This window comes from Mus pahari, chromosome 7 (assembly GCF_900095145.1).
Source record: "Mus pahari chromosome 7, PAHARI_EIJ_v1.1, whole genome shotgun sequence".
NCBI classification, from domain to species: domain Eukaryota; kingdom Metazoa; phylum Chordata; class Mammalia; order Rodentia; family Muridae; genus Mus; species Mus pahari.
Window position 1 is genome coordinate 48510436 of NC_034596.1, and position 22361 is coordinate 48532796.

General features: G+C 39.7%; 1 protein-coding gene across 1 annotated transcript in view; it reads left to right on the plus strand.

The window, feature by feature from the left end:
* Positions 1 to 11570, plus strand: part of Scfd1 (sec1 family domain containing 1) — a 65247-nt gene extending 53677 nt beyond the window's left edge. The window contains exons 20-25 of the mRNA XM_021202652.1: positions 380 to 433; positions 3636 to 3688; positions 6154 to 6187; positions 6776 to 6841; positions 8312 to 8380; positions 11380 to 11570. Coding sequence (XP_021058311.1) covers positions 380 to 433; positions 3636 to 3688; positions 6154 to 6187; positions 6776 to 6841; positions 8312 to 8380; positions 11380 to 11403 — 300 coding nt within the window. The 3' untranslated portion in view covers positions 11404 to 11570. The remainder of the gene's footprint in view (positions 1 to 379; positions 434 to 3635; positions 3689 to 6153; positions 6188 to 6775; positions 6842 to 8311; positions 8381 to 11379) is intronic.
* Positions 11571 to 22361: the final 10791 nt, after the last annotated feature.

Here is a 22361-nt window from a genome sequence, read left to right on the forward strand (position 1 = left end):
TATATATATATATCTGTACTCTTTGTGTACTGCACAGCTCTGGCTGTGCACTCAGATTCAGAAAGTGAGTGGGGCCTGGGTGGAAAGCAAGAAGGGAACGGAAAGTCTCAGCTCTGTAGTATTTCCTTGCCCTGGAAGTGCTTTGAACTTTGCTGTATTTTTCCATGTGTCCATGTTTGAGTGTTGGCATAGGAGTGCCTCTGGGTATGGATGGAGGTCAGAGGATTAGAAGAGCTTTTACACAGAATTGTATCTTCAGTGGGAAGCTGGGTGCCAACTGTGCACATAAACTTAGCATTTGTTTGATTGAAAGGTAATCACATATATAGAGTGAGCAAGTTGTTATTCTAGTATTTAACAACACTAATGTCTTCCGCAGAATCTACCTGTTACTCGAATTTTAGACAATCTCATGGAGATGAAGTCAAACCCTGTAAGTAGCATTTACATTATATAAATTCTTGGTAGTACCAGACCGACGGATACAAAAGGTGATAAATCCAGGCTGACTCAGTGTTGTTGAACATAAATGTGTGAGAGAAGCAAAGAGTCCATGTTCTCAGTGGCATCTTGTAGTCATTAGTACAAAATTGTGATTCAAGCATTCTGACTAGTAGTCATCTGAATTAAATATATGCTAAATCTTACATGTTTAATGTGAATACATCCTGAAGAACACATTTCTATAAATACAAAAAAAGTTGACCATCAATAATGTAAGAGAAACAGACCAATTTAAGGAAATTAAATTAGGAGAAAAGTATGTAGTAAAGCTTAAGAATATTTCAGATGTCACTAAATCCCCTTGGGCCAAACAAGTAAATAACAAAGTTGTTGGCAAATAATTGGTCAAGCTGTCTATCCATTGGCTGCTCACAGCAGTGACTTAGAAAGCCATCGCCATGGTTCATCACTGGCAGCCAAGGAGCTGGTTATAGCGTGTGTCCGCCCATCGAAACTCTTACTTTAGGTCCATCTGAAGCCTGAAAACGTGGCCGTGGGGCTGAGGATTTCAGACCTGAAAAAAAATGAAAATAATATTTAGACCAGTGTGACTCCTTCAGTAATTGTTAAAACATGGTTTATGGAAATTAGCAAAAACAATTTTTAAATTCACCCATGTGGAAACTAAAACACCAGAAAATGTCCAGCTGCTGTTATGAAAGTTACTGGAAAATTATATGGTATGATAAACTTTAAAAGATTCTCGAATTGAAGAATCTGTATAAAGCCAGGCAGTGGTGGTGCACGCCTATAGTCCCAGCACTTGGGAGGCAGAGGCAGGTGGATTTCTGAGTTAAAGGCCAACCTGGTCTACAGAGTGAGTTCCAGGATAACCAGGGCTATACCGAGAAACCCTGTGCATATATGACTAGTTGTCTTAGAAAAGACCTCATTCCGGGCAGTATATTCTGAAAGGTGGCCTGAGAATGATAAAGGTCGGAATATAAGTGAATGTGAAAATATAGAGGGCATATACAACAGGTTAAGGACACTCAGGGTGCTTTGTTACTGATTTTTATCTGTCTTTGTCTTGATGTTTTGTTATCAACCAATAACTATAACAGCAGGAACTTTTATTGTGTACTTATGTGCCAGGAACCACTCAGCAAATTGTTACCTCATAAATAATTTAATCCTCAGTTAAACCATCCAAGAAAAGTACTACTGTTACTCTCATTTTATAGATAAGGAGAGTGGAACAGGGTGAGGTCGGTTAACTTGCTGGGGTTACATAGCTCTTTTACTGTTATACTGTGTTAGTTAGAGTAGGGACTGTATGCTCTTCACAGACTCCCAGAACTATAGAATGAAAACCATTGCAGGTCATTTAACAAGGGAAGGGAGGTGATCAGGAGACATGGTTGCTTCATACGATAGAACTGAAATCAAGTCCTGCTCCTTCTGTTCCTCCTGCCCAGAACATTCCTTCCACAGTCTTCATAGTAAACACAAGGATAGCTAAATTTGATTGAGTCTTAATCACATATTTCTTTGAGCTGCAGAAATTCATTTATCAATATTCTTGAGTTTATAATTAAAAGCACATTACTACAGATGGGTTTTTTTTATTAAGTAGAAGAGACCTTTTTTGTTGTTGTTGTTTTGAAAGCATTTCTTCATCCATCTGCTATGTAAGGGAGCTGTATGCTTTCCCAGTCCTCTCCTGTTTGTAGATAGGATTCCAAGGTGATTTGGAGACACCCAGGAAGTTAGCAAAGTACAGTAACTTAGGCCTGACAGGTAATGGTGAATGGCTGTATGCATCTCACTTCAGATGCTTTGAAATAGTGGAGCCTGGACTGGGCATGAAGCTTAGCTGGTGTTCAAGGCCTGGGTGGATCCCACTACCACATAAACCTAGCATAGAGAAAAACGCCTCTGTTCCCAGCACTTGGAAGGTGGAAGCAGGAAGATTTGGAATTTGAGGTCATCCTTGGCTACACAATTAGAGGCCAGGTTAGGCTACATAAGACACTCTCACATCCTTTGTGTGTGTGTGTGTGTGCGCGCGCGCGCGCGCGCATGCATGACACATGTGTAGTCAGAGGAAAACTGTGGAAGTTGGTTCAGTCTTTTCAACATCACAAGGGTTCCAGCAGATGAAATTCAGGGCATCAGGCTTAGTCGCAAGTGTGCCTTTACCTGCTGACCATCCTGGAGGCCCACAAATGCATTCCAGTCTGCTGGTAGGGTTTCCCATGGGCTGAAGGATTCTGACTACCCTGAGGTGCTATATTAATTCAGAGTATTGACCGTTAGGCTCGGGACTGAATATTACCAGCGTGTGCACATTTGTCATTTGCCAGAGGGTTGGTTTGTTTTGGTTATTTTTTGCAGGGGACAGGGGGACTGGCTCTTTGGCAAGAAGACTAAGGCCAGGAAGTAGTTATATTGTAAAATAGCAGATCTGTACATCACAACTCCTTTAATATCAAGAAGCTTCCCACTTATTATAAAGTTTCACAACTCATAGAGCCAGAGAAGCTTAGAAAGCTGAGCGTGTGGGTGACTCAGTCTGAGGCACATCTCCCCTGGACTAAATTGAGGCTCTTTTCAGCTCCTTTTATCCTATTTTATGTTAACAGTCATGTATTAATCTAAAGAAATTCTAATGCATTAGATAGCGAAATGCTGGCCACATACATCTGAATCCAGGATTATCTACGTTTAAATTCTAAATTCTAAAATTGATCCGGTCCCAAAACTTGCATACAAAAGACTGAGCTTCCTATATATTATGTGTTCTGTATATTCAGAAAAGTCACAGAAAGACAAAGTCTAAAGCAAAAGCCCTGGGCAGTAAAACTGTATGCCTTAGTTGGGTTCACATCCTCTCTGTTACTAAATATGTGACCTTAGGAAAGTCAAGTAATCTCCCATTATCCCAGCTTGCCCGTCTAAAACTGTGGGATAATAATAGGAACTGGCCGAAAGACTGAGGATTAGTGCATGGAAAGCCCTGAAAATACACCTTATTAACACATAGTAACGTCTCATTAAGGATTAGGGACAGTTGTTACACATTCTGTGAAACTGGAAGATTTGTTACAATCAAATACTGTGCCAAACTGTGACCTTCTAAACAGAAATTCCATAGTCATGGCAATGTGTCTTATTTTTGTTTTTAATAGGAAACTGATGATTATAGATATTTTGATCCCAAAATGCTGCGGAGTAATGACAGGTAAGGAGCTTTTATCATGGTGGTGTTTGTTGTGGGTTTTCCCTCTGAGAATGGAAATAATGTATTATAAGACAGCCTGCTTTTTTACTAAAATTCTAGCTGTGGGAGACTAGTTAAAAACAGTGTGTATTTTAATCTCTTTCAGAGATAATCATTGGTAATTAGGATTAGTATCTTGTTACTTTCCCACAGTGTACACACAGAGAAATAAATTTAGCTGTTTATGAAATGTGTTATCATAAACAAGTGGAGGATTTAGAGAAAGTGTTTTTAAGTGAATATAGTTATTGAACTAAATGAGAAGAAAATAACTCTGTGATGGAAACAGTCATCTAAGGTGGTGGTGACAGGAGTGGTGGTTTGTCATGGTCCAGGAAATTGTGTCCCTGAGAACCATTTCTATAAAAGCATTTTATGCCAATAAAACCACTCACTGTATAATTTCTACATTTTATGAAAGACACAATATGGTAATTGACCTTGGCACATTGGGTGCCATTTTGTTGCGGTAAATCTCCAACCCAAATATGCCCCGGCAATGAAAACACAACTCAATTAATATGAATATGTGCTGTGCGCCTAGATTGGTCAAATCTACTGCTATACTACCATCTTCCACATCCATGAGAGCCCTTAGAACTTGCAGTCTCTCCAGGCCATGTGCTTTTGCTCCGCTTTTCTCCTTCTTCCTCCTCCTCTGCATCCTCTGTGTTCTCTCCCTCTTCCATTTTCTCCTCTTTCTCCCTCTCCTCACCTTCCCTTTTATCTGCCCAATCATCAGCTCTCCTTTATTTTACAAATTAAGGTGGGAAGCAGGTTTATGGGAAATCTCCTGCATACTGACCCATTCCTTGTTTGCAGCCACTCACAGGAGAACAGAATTAACATCAAATATAATTAGCCCCAGGGCTATCCACAACATTTTCCCCCTTTCTATCTAATTAACTTTTCAAGAGTTAATTTCTGGTAGTATGAGAAGTAACTTAAAAGACAGATAACAAATAGGCAGAATTCGGGGAAAATGACTGGATGTCCCTAGCAATAAAACTCCAGGAGTAAGTTTCCTGCCTGTGCCTGAGGGTAAACCTTCAGCAGTCTTCTCCCAGGCATTCATATCTTCATGGGTGTTTGCAAGGATGGGCTAGCTGCTAAGTTATTAAATTGCTTGGTAATTTCTAGAGTTAGTCTCTTTTTTCTTCTGAATTAGCAGAGGTGCTGCTATGTAAGAACTGCTAATAATAGCTGTCACTGGCAAAAGAGAATTTGGCAGCAAATTACGGAATGGGGAATGAGGACTGACCTCCAGTGGTCCAGGGTTTTCTTTAGGAGTGATGAGAATGTTAAATTGGAGAGTGATGTTTGCACATATACTACAACCCATGGTCATATGCTTCAAATAGGATGTGTAACTCTGCCTACGCTAGTAATTCTTCCTTGCACTCAGCTAAGCGTAACCATAAGAGCTGAGAACTGTTTAATCCTAAATGAAGCATATATGAGTTAATTCGAGATAATTAGAAAGGATGCCAGTATTGTAAGACAGACAGGCTCAGAGCATTCTTTTTTTTTTAATATTTATTTATTTATTATATGTAAGTACACTGTAGCTGTCTTTAGACACTCCAGAAGAGGGAGTCAGCAACCATGTGGTTGCTGGGATTTGAACTCAGGACCTTTGGAAGAGCAGTTGGCGCTCTTAACCGCTGAGCCATCTCACCAGCCCCCAGAGCACTCTTTTATCAGCCTTTTCCTGTGTTATCCCAAACCCTGATTATTAATAACTCATGAAATTGTGCTATTTAAGTCTCTGTTCTCACCACCTCCTTTCTACCTCCGAAGAACTTAAAACTCTAGAATTAAACTATTGAAACATTTTGATGAGGTAAACATCTATTCATTTTTGTGGAGTATAGAATATTTAAACAGGCCATTAGAAGTAAGAAGAGATGACAGAAGTATGCTCAACAACTAAACAGTTCATATTGGGAGAAAATGAAGTTCTTCTACCACAATGTGCATTTAAACTCTGACGTGAAAACTTGGATTTCTTAGATGCCAGGTTATTATTTTTAAAAGTGTCATGTGTGGTAAATAAGAAGCTAATGCAGATTGTAGGTCTGGCCTCTCATTTCCCCTTCCCACCCTGCAGAGGATGCAAAAGGAGGTGTTATGTTTGCGTGTGGCATTGTCGCACCCGTTCCCACCTTCCTCGTTTTCTCATGGAGGCTATCTAGAGTTTATGTCAATTGTTAGTAGGTTGTCCCATTCCCTTTTAGACATTGAGATATCTACCTTCTAGCTCCTTCCTCTACAAAACTGAAGAACCCCCTGCTTCCCAAGAAGGTGGACCTGGAATACCTTCTTAATGCTGCTTACAAGTGCACATGAACGTGTGTCCCCATACCCATCTTACCCGTAAAAGAAGCCAAGGATGAAATTTTCAGTGCAGTTTCTCTTTATTGCAGCTCAGTTCCTAGGAACAAAAGTCCATTCCAAGAGGTAAGTTTAAAAAAAACTTCTCTGCTCCTAACAAAGTAACAGTAGTCCCAAGGAAGAGCTAGTTTGTCATAGACAAAGCTTGTGACCAGTGAATGGCCTTTCAGGTAAATTCAACTCTGCGTACCCAAGACACAGCCTGAAAGGCCTCAGCAATGGTATCGCTCTGCTTTTCTTAAGTGTACACGTGACAAAATAGCAGAAAAAGGAGTCTGGATTGCAGTGAGCATTGTACATATGGAATTCCTACAATGATTCCAGTGTTTATGAAGATGTGACTATATGCTTATTTGAATACAGACACTTCTCATTGTGAGTGATGTGTTGAAAGTTGCATGTTGGGTTTTCCAGTGTTTCTGCCTACAGCAAATAATAAAAATTCAAAACTAACCTTTAGAGTGAGCTCTTGCTCTTATTTGCCATTACTGGATTGGATACTGCAGTTAGACTTTGAGGCAGCAAAGGGCTTAGATTGCAGTCTTAGTCATCGAATCTCAATTTTGGAACAGCTTCCAGACTGAAAGCCATGCTGCTTAAAAGTTAAAATGCTTTAACCCTGTCTTCTCCCTTTTCCTCCGTTTGTACTTTTAGGCCATTGTCTTTGTGGTAGGAGGAGGCAACTATATTGAATATCAGAATCTTGTTGACTACATAAAGGTACAGTTGAGCCTTCTCATTCTGTCTCTTGGTGGTGTGAGTCATGTCATTAGAGAATTAATATTAGCCAGCGCCTATCCTGACCTCTGCATAACTACTTTCCACGAGGTGTTTTTTAAGTTATACTTGTGAGCACAACACACTCAATCACACATGCCTGGAGCCCCAGCTGCTGGGAGGCCAAGGCAGAGGTCACTCGAGCCCAGGGATTCAGGGCCGGCCGAGGCTAGATGTCATCTCTTATAAAAATAATAAAAATAAAAATACTGTATATAGAGAAAATTACCAATTTACCAGTTTTTCTGTCATAGTCATGATTCTACTAAAATTGTACTGGATTAAAAAATAATATTTCATAAATTATTTGGACAATCTCTTGATGCACTTTAAATATTTAGAGACCTCAAGTTCTTCCAAGATTTGTCTCCCTTAAGATGATTTATAGAACTCATTTACCTAAATAATACATGCTTTATTTGATTGTATTAACTTATATCAGCAACATACTTCTAAAAAGCATTTAAGGTAGCAAATTAGAAATAGAATCCTACTGCAAACCATAGAGTGGTAGAAAACTAAAAATACATGAGGTACTAAGCCTAATTTGAAGATCAAAATCAAATCAAATCTATAGGCTGGAAAATTGGCTATTGTTACATAATAAAGTGACATTTCCTAACTAGTCAGTGGTTAAGGTATGATTGTCAGTCTTTATGCCCTACTTACATAGGCATTAATATAAACTATAATGGAACAGGGGAACACATTACTCCCAGGAGTCTCACTTGATTGCCCTCAGTCATGCACCCTAATGTACTTTTAAGAATCTATGTCAGGCATATACAGCAGAGGACTGCTGGGTCTGGGTTCAGTCAGAGAAGATGCACCTAACCCTCAAGAGACTGGAGGCCCCAGGGAGTTTAGAGGTCTGGTTGGTGGGGAGTATGGGATGGAGAAGAGTCAGAGGGTGGACTGGGAGGAGGACAAAATCTGGAGTGTAAATAAATAAATAAATAAATAAATAAATAAATAAGAATCTGTGTCAGGAGCCCCCAGTCTTACACAAGGAACATGCTGCATGCACACATATGTGAAGGCCTAAGAACAAGTTAGTACTGGAATACTTGGTAAGCTGAGTGTCTTTAAAATTATACCTGATTCATTAGACAATGCGAAGGATTAGTATTTGCTATTTATTGCCTTTCTGATATATAGATGTTGAAAACATGGTGTTCCATCTCTTGAGAGAGAAAGGGAAAAGGAAGAAAAAAGCATTCAACCACTTTCTTCCTGTATGTTATGCAGTTTAGGATACACACACACACACATTTTAAATAGAACACCACCATCAGAAAATAGACTTTTAAGAATAACCCCTCTCTCCAGAATGCCCAGCAGGCTCATTCCTGGGAATGTGTATGCTATTTCTTGTTGCACAGGTCTATCTGAGCTCTCTTCTGCTTTTTACAGACAAAGCAAGGCAAGCATGTTTTATATGGCTGCAGTGAGATTTTTAATGCTACACAGTTCATAAGACAGGTAAAGTGTGCCCTTTTTTATTTGTTTCTCTTAGCATAACACAAGTTGCTGTTTGGGTCTCTCTTCTTTAAAAGCTATCAGTTATTCAGTTAAATTCAAATCAACTAAAACAAAAGCTCATCTAGTTACTAAGTTTCACTGTGGCTATAAGGACAGTTCTGGTACACTTTAATAATAAGGTTAACAAGTAATTATTTAAAATTGAAGTTATCCTAGTAGGCCAAATTGAATTGAGCATTTCCTATATGTTACTGACATGTCTGTTATTGCTAGGCATGTGATGTTTGGGGCTCAGGACTCCTTTGTGGATCAGCAGTATGCTTAGTTGATACGATTATGTCCACTTTGAATGTCAGTGGCACCATAACTGAGTGACTGGGCTCATTACCATACAGTCCTTTAAATCATCCCCACTAATGTTCTCGGTATTATATTGATGTGAACTTTTTTTATTTGGTAGGTCCAGTAGCTTGCCTGATCAGTAGCGTGAGGGTATAGGTAAAGGAGCTACAGCTTCTCATTGTCACCCTCAGTCCCCTGGAATTTCCCTATGATTTAGGAGCCAACTCAGGCCAAACCATGATTCATGGTTTTCATGCTGAAAGAAATTTAAGGACTAATGAGTTTATTAAGCAGGGGTTGGAGGCTCTATTAAAGACATTTACAGCAGGTTGAGGCCCAGAGCTAGGCAAAGGAAAGTTGTTGAGAGGAGAGTAGGGCACCCCTGAGAATCTGGGTGTAGATCTCAGAGACGAGTATAAGTAACACCAACATGTGGCTTTTTTCTTTTAAAAAGAGAAATGTCATACATGTATGCATGTGGATGGACGGATACACAGATATTATTTTGGAGAACACTAAACTTTCCAAATGCACAAGTTTGTACTAAGTTTAGGGAATTTTCAACTACTATGGCTTCAGATATTTTTATGACTGGGTTTTTTCTGCTATTCTTTTGGAACTCTGTTTACAACTCTGGTCCCAGAATTACACCAGTGCTACAAAGTTTCTGTTGCCTAGTGATGCTGGTGTGACCAGACCTACTGTACTGCCAGTCACAGAGAAGTGGGGCACATACAGTTTATATGACAGTTGTTGATGGTAAAGCTTAACTCAAGTGCAGCCCAAGCACTGAATACTTTAAGTCTGCAGAAATGTGTACTAATCTCCTAAGCCTTCACATACTGGGCCCCTATAAGCTGTATTCATGGTGAGTGCCCCATAAGGATATGCCACTTTTAATCTCGTTTGTGTGGATACAGACATACAACTGTAATGCATTGTGAAGGTGTTTCAGTGGGGTATGTGTGTCTGTGAGGCCAGAGGTCACTATCAGTGTCTTCCTCAGTAACTCACCACCTGGTGTTCTGAGATGAGCTCTTTCACTGATACACTAGAGTGGCTGATCAGTGGGGCCCAACCAGTCTTGTGGCGATTACTGATGTGCACCACCAGCTTTTGCCAGTGTCCTGAGAATCTCAACTCAGGTCCTCATGATTGCATAATGGGCACTGACTGAGCGTTCTCACCAGCCACTACTATACTGTACTTTTTACTGTGCCCAGCCATTGTCATAGTTGAGTACCATGTTAGCAACTTATTACATATATTATCAGTCTTAGAGCTCTTATATCCTAGGAGTGTGGTAGGCTTAGACCATGAAGGCTCTCTGGAGTTTTCATACCATGTTGCAGTTCACAGTACACGCATGTCATTTTACATCTTAGTCCACAAATTGCTAAGGATTCTGTTTCTCAGAGTGAACCATTTGTTTCTATCTCCAGTTTGAATAAATCTTTCTTCTGTCTCTGCCCTCGGTCCTTAAAGAGGATAGTTAGCAACTCCATTCTTTTCATTGAGTTTGTTGTTGTTGGCTGGTTTGCTTTGTTTTGTTGATTTTTTTCTCTTCTAATTTTTTTTTCACCAATAGTAATTATTACTGATTTTAAGAATCTGTTATTTGAAAAGTGTGGATTGTCTCTGTCCTTTTGCAGTGTCTGCCTCATAGAATGTTACATTTTCCTGGTTACTTCTATTATTATTACCTTTTCTTCTAAGCCTCATGTGTGATTTGTGTTCTGACAAATGAATACCATTGTTCTAAGGAATACTGACTTGTAATTCATTAAGCAGGGTTTTTTTTTGTTGTTGTTGTTGAACTCAAACTTTAAGCTGTTTTTTTTTTTTTTTTAATTAAAATATTACCTAATTTTCCTCTTTCTCTTTCCCTCTTTCCCTTTTCTCCCTTTAGTCCCTCCCATGGCCTCTGTGTTTCATACATACTCATTCATTCTCAGTGTCTCTAAATATAGATGGCTCAGGCTGTATAGTGTGACTTGTGTGTTTATGATTTCTCCCATAAACACAGAGTCCACCACACACTGCTTCCTGAGCTTTCTTCCTCACTTGTTGCCCTAAACTCTGCTCTGATTCTTCAGGCAAGGATTTCTTGCAGGATTTCTGTCACAGGTCTGCCTGCCTTGTGCAACACCAGTTAGGGCCACAAAACCACAGTCATCTAAAGGTTAGGCTTAAGTCATCTCTAGAACCTTCTTGCCTAAAGTTGTTCTCCACTGCCTCTGGGGAGTTGGTTTCTGTGGTTTTGCTAAAGGCTTCATACCGTTACCTCTGGGAGAGTTGGTTCTATAGGGGTTTTTCTAGCTTCCCAAACTGGAAGTGGGGTTGGGTTTTTTATCTCCTGCTGCTGCTTTTAATAATCTTTTAGGAATATAAAGTATATGGCAAACTGTTAGCACTTATATTTCTTAAGAACTTACTTACATTTCTCTATAAAGAATTTCATACAGTTTAATATCAGTTACTTAAGCCCAAGGTTTGCTTGTAATGTTTATATTTACATGCCATGACAGTGTTATATTTGAAAGCATATGTTAAATTATTTTGTTGAAATGTTTTATTCTAAGAGTATATAGTAAGTAGGAAACCTAAGTTTTTTTGTAATATAAAAATTATATTTATAATTTTTTCTTTCATTTTAGTTGTCACAGCTTGGACAAAAGTAACACAGAAGAACCAAAATGGGGTAATCAGTTTGGATAGATGTAAAAAGAGCCAGATTTGTTCTCCTCCATAGCCGTGCCCTAACTGCAACCTGTCAGAATCAGTCATTTTTAAAGAAATTCTATACTTCATATACTGTATAATGATTAATAAACCATTTCAGAAATAACTTAGGTTATTCTTGTTTGAAAAATGAAAACATATATTTGGAACAAGGAAACCCAATGTAGAGATACTAAAACAGCTTACAGCTATCAGGTAAAGTTGGTGAACGTTGCTGTTGTCACACACACCATCGTTGCTTGAGGAATTCCCCACCTACATTTCATTTCTTTTCTAGTGGTTTCCCACATTGCTTTTGGATTTTTGGATTTTAAAGCCACTTTAATATGTATTTCTTCTGGCACACACACACACACACACACACACACACACACACACACACACACACAGAGTAAAGACTGCTGTTTATAAAATGTTGATAGGGCAACATATGATTTGCAATGGACAGACAAAAAAACATCCATTCTTGAGAGTTCTGAATAGAAAGTAGAAATGTTCAGTACCATAGGGAACAGTAACTATTCATTCACTGTTACTCTGAATCAGACACTAGGAAGTGGGGTGCTGAAGTTTGATAATACCAATAATTATAATCTGGAATAAGATCTGTGTCAGAAGTTAGGGAACATCTGTCTCAGGAGTTAAAGGCACAACAGAAATGTATGCAGAACAGGCACAAAATGTGAAAGGATATACAAATAAACTTTGTGCACTCAATTACTGAATGCTGTACCTACGGGATATTTAAAAATGCTGGCCTTGCCATGGAGCCATCAGGATTAATAGAATTGGTTGTGGACTTTTTGCACCATTATTTACATTAGGAACTAGTAACTGACTAATAATCTAAAAGACTGTGGGAAATTAGAGGCATAACTTTCAACGCATCTGAGAAAACTTTGCAAAACACCACACACTAAAATGCACTGTTACAAGTAAAGAGCTTAAAGTCATCTTCATAGTTAAAAGACCAGGAAACTCTCTGATATTTGTCCATCATGACTTAGAAAAAAATTTTATGTAACAATAAAGAGACATAGCTTAGTTTGATGAGTTAAACCAAACCTGATGCTTTTACTAATTTGAACCCACAGAACCACATAGGAGAAGGAGAGAACTGATTTCCAATGCTTGTCTTCTGCCCTCCATGAGTACAACATAATAAATCTTTGAATGTAAAAATGTTTTAATATGAAAAAAAAAAATTGAAACAGAATCAGTGACAGGGTGCTGTGTACTGAATTCTGTCCCCTTAAAACTCACATGTGAGCAGTAATCCAGAGACTAAGTTAGGGCCTTCAGTGGGGTATAGTAGTTAAGGTTGAATGACCTCAAAAGAAGTGGACCCTGCATGGATAAAAAACAATCAGATACTGATCCTCTATGACTAATATCATAAGAGGAAGAAACACCATCTCTCCCTTATCCAGTGAGGCTTCTCCAAAGGCCAGCCCCAGTGACACTTTGATTTTGGACTGTAAGAAAATATCTACTGAAACAATGAGGTCTGCTATCTTGTTAGAGCAACCTGAGCTGGCTGATGCAGAGAAGCACAAACTTATAAAAACTGAGGAAAATAATGTGAAAAGTCACAAAACTTGATGTCAGGATAGAAAGAGACATCACTCCTAGGACCACAGACATAGGGGAGCCTGCGCTGTCTGCCAGGATAGAGTGATAACCATCAAATTTACCCTTCCAGCATAGATAATTTTAAAACTGAGCAGAATACATGAAATATCTGCCTTTAAGATACTGAAAATTAACAAATCTTGTAGACCCTGCAGAGAGCAACTAGGAAGCTTTGTGGAGATTTCCTCGACTGTATCATAGAAGAAAGTATTTGACTTTACACATACCTACACACAGCTGCTGGGAACTGAATTTGAGTTCTCAGCAAGAGAGTGCGCAAGTGGCTGAGCCATCTTCCCAACCTACATAAACATTTTCCAGAAACATTTACTAAAATATACCACATTCTGGGACTTTGTCTCAATATGTCTTTTATTTACTGAAACTTGAAAATAAATCAACTATAGAAATCTAGACCAGTTGCCACACGTTAGTTCCCCACACAACAGGCTCAGGCAAGGACCAGCAGGCTTAATCAGTTTAGGGACTTGATCGACAACTGTGGGAAAAAGTTGGAGTGCAAGAGGAGGTAGGGGGCAGTCACCTGAGGCCCAAAAATTCTCAGAAACTTCCAATGTAAGTTGATGCTTTACATTTTTAATCACAGCCCTTAATAAGTAGTCACTCATGGCTTTTTGTGATTCCCTGAAGGGGAATTGGCTAGAGTTGTACTGCAGAAATTGTGATCCAGCATGCGTGTGGCTAAATGGAAAAGCAGAGAGGGAAAGGAATCACCTAGATGTGGAGTTGCAGAGGCTATAAAGTCAACTTCATCTCACCTTGCCTACACCGAAGCAAAGCCATGTCCTACCTAAAGCAACCAGAGCAAGGCTTCCAGAAAAAGTGATTGAAGACTAGCCAACCAAGGAGTTCAGCTACTGGGGGGCTAACCCGTATCAGCATTTCTTCAGTAATGGAGGAGTTAACATTGCTATCATTTGCTTGGAGCTGGGGGGAGAGGGGGGATCCTCTATTGGGTAAAAACTACACAAATGGTATAGGAGCTAAACATTTAGAAATAAGGTGGAAAGAAGTAGCTTTATTAGTAAGTGTACAATATATTCTCAAACCTGAAACCATCCATAGATCGTTCTACACAGCTTCCAACCGCCCCACTCATTACCCAGACTTTTCAGTCTCCAGGATTTAACCAAGTGGTTTCTCCTGATCTCCCTACCCACATCTTAGCCTCAGCCCACCACCAGCCTGGTCTGGCCTTCCCTGCCTGCACCTCAAAGGAGCTCTGTGGTTGGGCCAGGATCCTCTCTACCTAACCCTCAAACCAAAGGACTCTTCATGCTACATCCAACCTTTCCATTCAGCCAGATCTACCCCCACATTCCAGGCTTAGAACAGGAGCACATCGTGTAGTTTCTGTCCACTGACTCCATTCTACGCAAGCCATTTCTAACCTCTATATCCAACCTGGCCACACATCATCCTCTCTTCTTCCCAACCTGCTCTGTTCATAACATACTCAGAACTAACAGAAGTTGGTGTTCCCAGATTCCATCCCAGAAATACCAGCTATATGACAGGCCAAGCCAATAGCTTCTCTCCAAAACCTATAGTACTATAGAAATGAATGCCACTGAGCATTATTAAGATTGGTTCCAGAACACAGAATTTAGAAAACAACCACAAAACTCATCAAAGAATTCATGGACTTCAAAGACAAACAGCTCAATGAAATTAAGAATAAATGCCCAAGTGATGCCCAAGAAATGACAAGGCTATTTTTAAAATATAAAACCAAAGAAGAACAAAAATAAGGCTGATGGAAATGACAAAGACAACCTAACACTTTAGAATTCAATTAGGAGATTCAAAACACTGAAGAAGAGTTGAGCTGAAATAAAGATGGAATTGAAAATCCCAGTAGCTTAAGTAGAAATTTCAAAGGGAAAGCTTTATAAGTAAAATGAATTGAGAAGATAAAAGTATCAGGGTCCAAAGGTAAAGTAGAACATCTAGAACAAATAAGAAATATTTAAAACACACAAAAACATGCACACGTACAACAAAGGAAAACAGGAAATCTGGGACATCATAAAAAAAAAAAAACCTTAGAATTATAGGCATAGATGAAAAAGAATCACAAGTCAATGGAATAGACCAGATCTTCAAAAAATCATAAAAGAAAACTTCCACAAACTAGGGACAGACATGCCTGTATAAATACAAGAACACCAAATAGGCAAGACCAGAAAACAGAAATCCTCATAACAAGTCATTGTTAAAACACTTAAGTTTACATAACAAATAATGTATTGAAAGCTGCAAGAGGAAGAATATAAGCCAAATATAAATGAAAATTCATCATAATGATAGCTGATTTCTCAGTGGAAACTTTGAAATCCAGAAGAGCCTGGAGCAGTGAATTCTATGTACTAAAAGACAGCCAACCTAAAATAAAATACCCAGCAAAACTGGCTGCCATGACTGAAGTAGAGAGAAAAACATAAGCAACCTAAAAGAATTATATCCAACAAACCAAACTTAAAAGGAAGTACTGGAAGCATTATCTCAGGCTGAGGCAAGTAGTGAGAGCAGAACAGAGGAACTGTAGAAAGAAATACAAAGCCATAAAACACCATTGAAAACAAACGAACACCGAAAAGCAACATGACCACAATTAACACACATTTCAGTAGTAACTTTAAATAGGAATGGCCTCAATTCTCTAATGAAAAGACATAGACTGAGTGAATGGGTCCAGAAAAAAAAAATCCATCTATCTGCTATCTGCTGCCTATAAGAGACACATCTTAGTTTTAAAGATAGGCACCACCTTAGATTAAGGATAGACAAAAAGTACTCCAATCAAATGGGACCAGGAAACAAGAAGATGTCACTATACTAATAGATGACCAACTAGACCTCAAACTAAAACATCAGAAGAAATAAAGAGGGACATTTCACTCATGAGAACAATTAACCAAGAAGATGTTACTATAAAGCATAAATGTACCAAACTCTGGTGTGTCCAATTTCATTAAAAAAATTACTTTAGGATCTATAAAAACAGAATGACACCAGTCTATTAACAGTCAGTGATTTCAGTACATACAGCCTATTGCTATTACCTTTGCTTGACCCCCAGAAGCAGAAGGTAAGTTCCTATTGCTAAAGACACCATGCATATTTGACGCAAGGTACAGAGACCCATGAGCTGGAACTGACTGGAATGCCTCCTCCCTGAGGACTAATTTCATGGTACCAGAAGGCACTACGCAAGCTTCCAACAAAGAGAGGAAATCAACAGTCCCACACAGCTATGGCACCTGTAAACCACATTGATGATGAGTATGGCACAAAATCTCTTTAAGGGTATAATAGTGACACACATACCTTGGACACAAGTAGCAATTCTCTAATTGGATTTAAAACCTGCTCAACAAAAGGGAAACCAGCCCTGGTAATGGGAAACAGCTAAACATTGAGTATTAGTGAAGTGGGTAGTGGAGGAGAGTCTGTAACCACTAATTTACTAAACCAGCAAAATTCCCTAACATCAATCTAAACATTTCTCCTTATACCAACAGATCAGTGTAGTTTTCACCCCTCACCAGGGAAACCTCTCTATACAGCACATGGATAACAATATAGAAAACCACAACCAACCAAAATACAGAGTTATGGAGCCCAGTCCCCGTAGACACATCTATAAAACACTCCTGTATTTAAGGCTCAGGGAACATTGCAGAAGACAGAGTGGAAAGATATAAGCCGGAGCATCAGGATGTACCCAGAAAGTCTCACCAAGACAACTGCCCAAATATGAGTGGAACAAGGATGACACCAGTGGACATGCAATGTGGACTGTGAGGCCTCAGCCCTACACAAGTATAGGCAACTGGAGAATGCTGGGAAGAGCAGAGATAGTCTCCTCAGGAAAAACACACCAATTGGTTGTCCAATACCAAATGGCCGGCCCTGAAGGCATACACATGACAAGGACTCGGCAGTTTATGTTTAGTAATACACATGTACATGCTTACACATTACATATGCAATAACAATGAGAATGGAGGCCACGAATTTGAAGGAGAGTGAGGACAGATTTATGGGAAGGTTTGGAAGGAGGACAGGGAAGAGAGAAATGTTAACAATACAAGAATCTTGAAAAAGTAAAACTATTTTCAAGATTGCCTTAAATTCGCATAAATCAGGGTGGGTTATTTCCAAGGTTTTGAGGTAGAAACATTCCCATGCCCTATGACAGTTCATGGCTTCTCTTTGTATAACTCTATGGGGAAACCTTGGTCTTCCTTACCCATAGCATTTCCTACCCATCCTGACATGGGTTACCAGTGTGATTATCCTTCATATTGTCAGGGTCAAACAGGCTAGACAGATCAACAAAGCCAATACCATCATACCCACAACTTGGCTGCTTCAGAAAGTTTTATCTGCCTCTCTAAATGTTGTTCTCCTTAAACAATTGGCTCTTGTCCCAGGAAATCTCAGCAGTGGCGTAGGTCATGGGAAAGGTAAATTTATAAAAGGTTTATCACTTCTCACAGCAGTTCCAGTTATATACTGGAAACAAGGTCAGAGAGGCTCAGTACCACTCAGAGTCATTTTGGGTGCATGATAGAGCCAAAGAAAAGATATATACCTCTGTTCCTAGTCCATCTCTGCACACTGTCCCAAGCTCCTGGCAGGGTAGTTAGTGGGGGCAGGAATCCAGAGTCAGATACTTTTTAAACTTTCAATGACAGCTGTACAGAGGTACATTTAACACGGGACGCATGCAGCTCACCCAAACCTGCCAACTCAGGAGAAGTACATTAGGTGAAGACAAGGACAATAGAACAAGTCTTCACCTAATGAGCTCATCCACAAGATGTGGCAGGTTTAAACCTACAGAGGGTGGGAAGGAATTTAATACTTTAGTATGCCATCGGAAAGATCAATTTTCATACAGTAGATGAGGCTGTACTAAAAAGAAAAAGGGAAAAAAGAAATTCAGGAAAAAGTTTGTCCTAAAACAGGAGCCTCCAGTCTGTCACTCACTGTGTAGCTCACATGGCTCACACATCCTGAATGGTTCCAGATGGTGACGTCTCAACTCATACTCTTAAGTTTCCTGCTGTTTAAATAATATTCAAAAGAAGAAAACATCTGCACCGAAGTGTCCCCTCCCAGATCATCACATACGTGATGACAGGTTTTCACAACTTTTTGAAATGTTACAGCATTTGAGGGGAAAAGAAAACCTCAGTAAATGAAACTTCCAGTCTGACATGTGAGTAAATGAATCTGGAAGCCAAAGTTCTGATTCCTTCAAGTGACCACACCAAATAAACAGATTGAGCGGAAAACAAATGGGAACAATTCAACAAACTGCACTGGGCTCAACAGAACTAGGAGATTTCAAAAGTTCTTAGGCTCCAGGTTGAGTGTGTGCCTGGCTTTAAGCAGCTATAGCTTTTAATACTGTGGAAACCTCAACACTGTAATCTATGAAGCATCAGTCCACCATGGCAGCTCCATTTCAAGAGGACAGGTGGCTACCCTGAAAGCAAGCTGCCTGTATCGTGTGTGATGGGTAGGTAGCACTCGGGAATCCAGAGGCAGCTGCGTGAGCTCTAGCCATCTCCAGAAAGTGAAGCTGATTGTAATATCATCTTGATGTGCCTGTCACAGTCATTTTCCCTGATTTTTTTTTTTTGACCCAGATATTTTCTTCCCCAATTTTCACTTGAATATCTCAGGAGAACAACAGTAATTCATTAAAAGATTGGACATACAACCAGATACACTTTGTTAGCTCATCAGGCACTTGCCAGCCTGATGGCCTGAAATTCATCTCTGGAATTCACATGGTGGGAGGGGAAAACAGATTTCCACAAGTTATCTTCTGACCTCCACATTTGCATCAAGGCATATACACACAATCAATAAATAAATGTCATTCTTTAAAAAGAACAAGCAAAAAAATTATCATCAGCCAAATAGAGAAACAGACAAAATTTAATGAGCTCAAACAGGTCATTCAAAAAATGCATAGAACTGAGACAGCTTCCAGTAACGTGAAATGCATTGCAGGGGTAAACTCCCAAGTTCCTGGAAACCAAGAGGGCCATGATAATGTCAAAGGCTAGGGGAAAGGATTATTCAAAGACATAGAAGAGATAATGGCCTAAAGAGAAAATAAACAGGGCAGGTCAAAGACACCAATATAGTTTACCCAGCTCTCCCACAAATCATCTCAGAATGAGCAGAAGACACAAAACTCACTAGTGAATGTAACTATAGGACAGATATGCTGTACAAAACAAATTCATGTCTTAATATTAAGACTTTTAAAAAGAAAATAATTACACTTACATATAAAATTTAAACAAATTTGAGTATCAGGAAGATGCAATACAGAAGGAAATGGAAAATGAAACATCTAAAATCCTTTATGTGACATGGTGCATGTGAAGAATCAGAATAACAAAGAATGGACTCTATTCCAAAAAGAGAAGAGTTTAGAAATCGTAGGAATGTGATAGGACAGGTGAAAACCTCACACAAGAATGCTGGCACATGCCTTTAATCCTAGCAGTTGGAAAGCAGAGGCAGGTGGACCTGTGAGTTCAAGGCCAGCCTGGTCTACATAGTGAGTTCCAGAACAGCCTATATCAAGAAAAGGAAGAAGGAAAAGGAAGAGAAAGAGAAGGGAGGAAGGAAAGGAGAGGGGGGGACAGAGGAATGGCTCAGCAAAAACAAATGGGCTCAATGGCTCCAACCATCACAAACTCACCCCTATGTGTGTGGGGGGCGTGTGTGTGTGTGTGTGTGTGTGTGTGTGTGTGTGTGTGTGTGTGTGTGTGTTAAAAGGAAGCCTCACAGGGTGAGCCAGGCTGCCTTGTTGGAAAGATGCTGGCAGAGCCCATGGGACAAGCCTACAAGCTCATACAAGCTCATATCCAGTTAGGCATTGTGTATGACTGGATCAGCATCCAAGAGAGTCCTTGTCTAAGATTATAGAATTGAAAATAAGTGAAATCACAAGTCAGCGGGGCTGGGAACAACTGTCAGAGACTCTGGGTGGGAGACAGACACAGGCAAATACAGAAATGGGGAAAACTGAATGCAGACACAGACATTCAGGCAGGAGGAGAACTGGCTTGGGCAAACGAAGGGTGTGGTGGTTGGCAGCCTCATTAGTGGTACAGTAAGCAGACCATCTTCCCAAAGGATAACTGGGCACCAATTGCTCACAGCATGAAGTCAGCAGGTGGCCCCACTCGTGTCATCTGTCCTTTACACAGCTCATTGCTGGTGGAACTGGGAACTCTGAAGCTCTGGTAGAGTTTGTGACTGCACAGCCTCTTGCCACTGCACTGTATTTAATGCTGAACAGGATCTGAAAGCACTGAAACCAAAGTTCCTATACAGATCTTAGTGTTCAGTCTGCTTCAGCCATCCCAGTCACATCAGGAGACATCCTCTGGAAAGAACATTAGCCACCCCAGATTATGTGAACTAGAGATTCTCCAGGTCATAGGATACCTCCCCACCCATGGCTGCAAACTAAGTATGCCCAGAAGTAAGTATCTGCCAGACGTCTGACACTTGACCAGTCCAGGTCTGCTACTGATCTAAATGGTAAGAAAGACAAAAGACTCCATCTCCTCTACCTGGCATTCTCCAATGTTAGAGGACCTAGGAAGACGCCACTCCAAAATGTTGTTCTTTTAACTTTGTGGCGTTTGCTTTCTAGTTTTGATTTAAGTTTTATTTTTCTTCCTTCCTCTCTCTCTTTTCTTTCTTTCTTTCTTTCTTTCTTTCTTTCTTTCTTTCTTTCTTTCTTTCTTTCTTTCTTTCTTTCTTTCCTTCCTTCCTTCCTTCCTTCCTTCTTTCCTTCCTTCTTTAAGTGGGTATGTGTGTATGTATGTATCATATATGTATGTATCATATATGTATCAAGAAAAGGAAGAAGGAAAAGGAAGAGAAAGAGAAGGGAGGAAGGGAAGGAGAGGGGGCAGCAAAAACAAGTGGGCTCTGGCTCCAGTCATCACAACCTCACCCCCGTGTGTTGTATGTCCATGTGCATACATGTTCACATAGGTATGCATGTGCATGTGGACGCCATCAGTTGTCTTCTTCAGTCGCTCACGACATCATTTTTAAGGCCGAGCTTCTCATTGATCCTGGAGCTTACATATTCAGCTAGAGTGGCAGTCCAGCAAGCCTGAGAAACACTCCTTCCTCCATCTCCCCAAGGCTGGAGTTACAAATGCACAGCACACTCACTTTTTAAAGTGAGTTCTGGGGATCAAACTCAGTTCCTCGTGCTATATCAGAAAGCACTTTATTAACAGAGCCATCTCCACAGTCCTCCCCTTCCCCCATACTCAGATATTATTTTGAGGTTATTCTTAATATCATAGCACATTCTAATCATGCCAGTTTCTGTTCTGTAGTTATTGGTAGCATAGCACTTAGCTTTAATTAATTTTAAGTGTGTTTCCTATCTGAAATGTATTATTTGGATTGGTGTTGTGGTCAGAGAGTTTGTTTTCTCCTCAGTGAAGGACACTGAGGATTAAGCCCTCTAGAAAAAGCAGCTCACTGAGAACTCCAAATAAAACCGGAAGAGCTATGCCTGCCAACAGATGGGCGTCAGAGATACAAGAAACACGAAAATGTAAACAAGAAAATGTTGCTTCTAGGAGATCAGAACTCTTCAATTAACAAATCAAAAGAGACAGAAATAGCTGAAATTCCAGACAAAGATTTCAAAAGGCCACCTGGAAAAGAAATCACTGGCTTTGAAGAGAATATAAGCAAGTGAATAAGTGAAGTAAAAAACCAATACATGATGTGCATGATACATTTTAAAGCAGATAAGGTGAACAATATAAATGAGAAATGCGGTAATGTAACATTATAAAAAACAAATTTTGGAAATGAAATTTCAGAGAATCAAGCACACGGTGGACAGGATCACCAACAAGCCACATCAAGCAGAGAAAAGATGATTAGGGATGCATGATAAGATCAACAAAGTCCTTCATCCCGACACTGATCCAGAAAAAAATGATAGTCACATATGTCCAGCTCAGTAAACCAGCAACTCCCTGATACGAATATGGGACAAAGGAAAGAACAAAGCAATATTCAAACCTACTAGGGAATTAAATAGCAGGAATTATCAAGCCTGTCTTCAAAGACACACAAGGTCTTAACTCTCCAATAAAAAGATGTAGAGTAGCTGACTGTGTTTAAAAACAAGATACAAGTATTTTTCTCTACAAGAAACAAA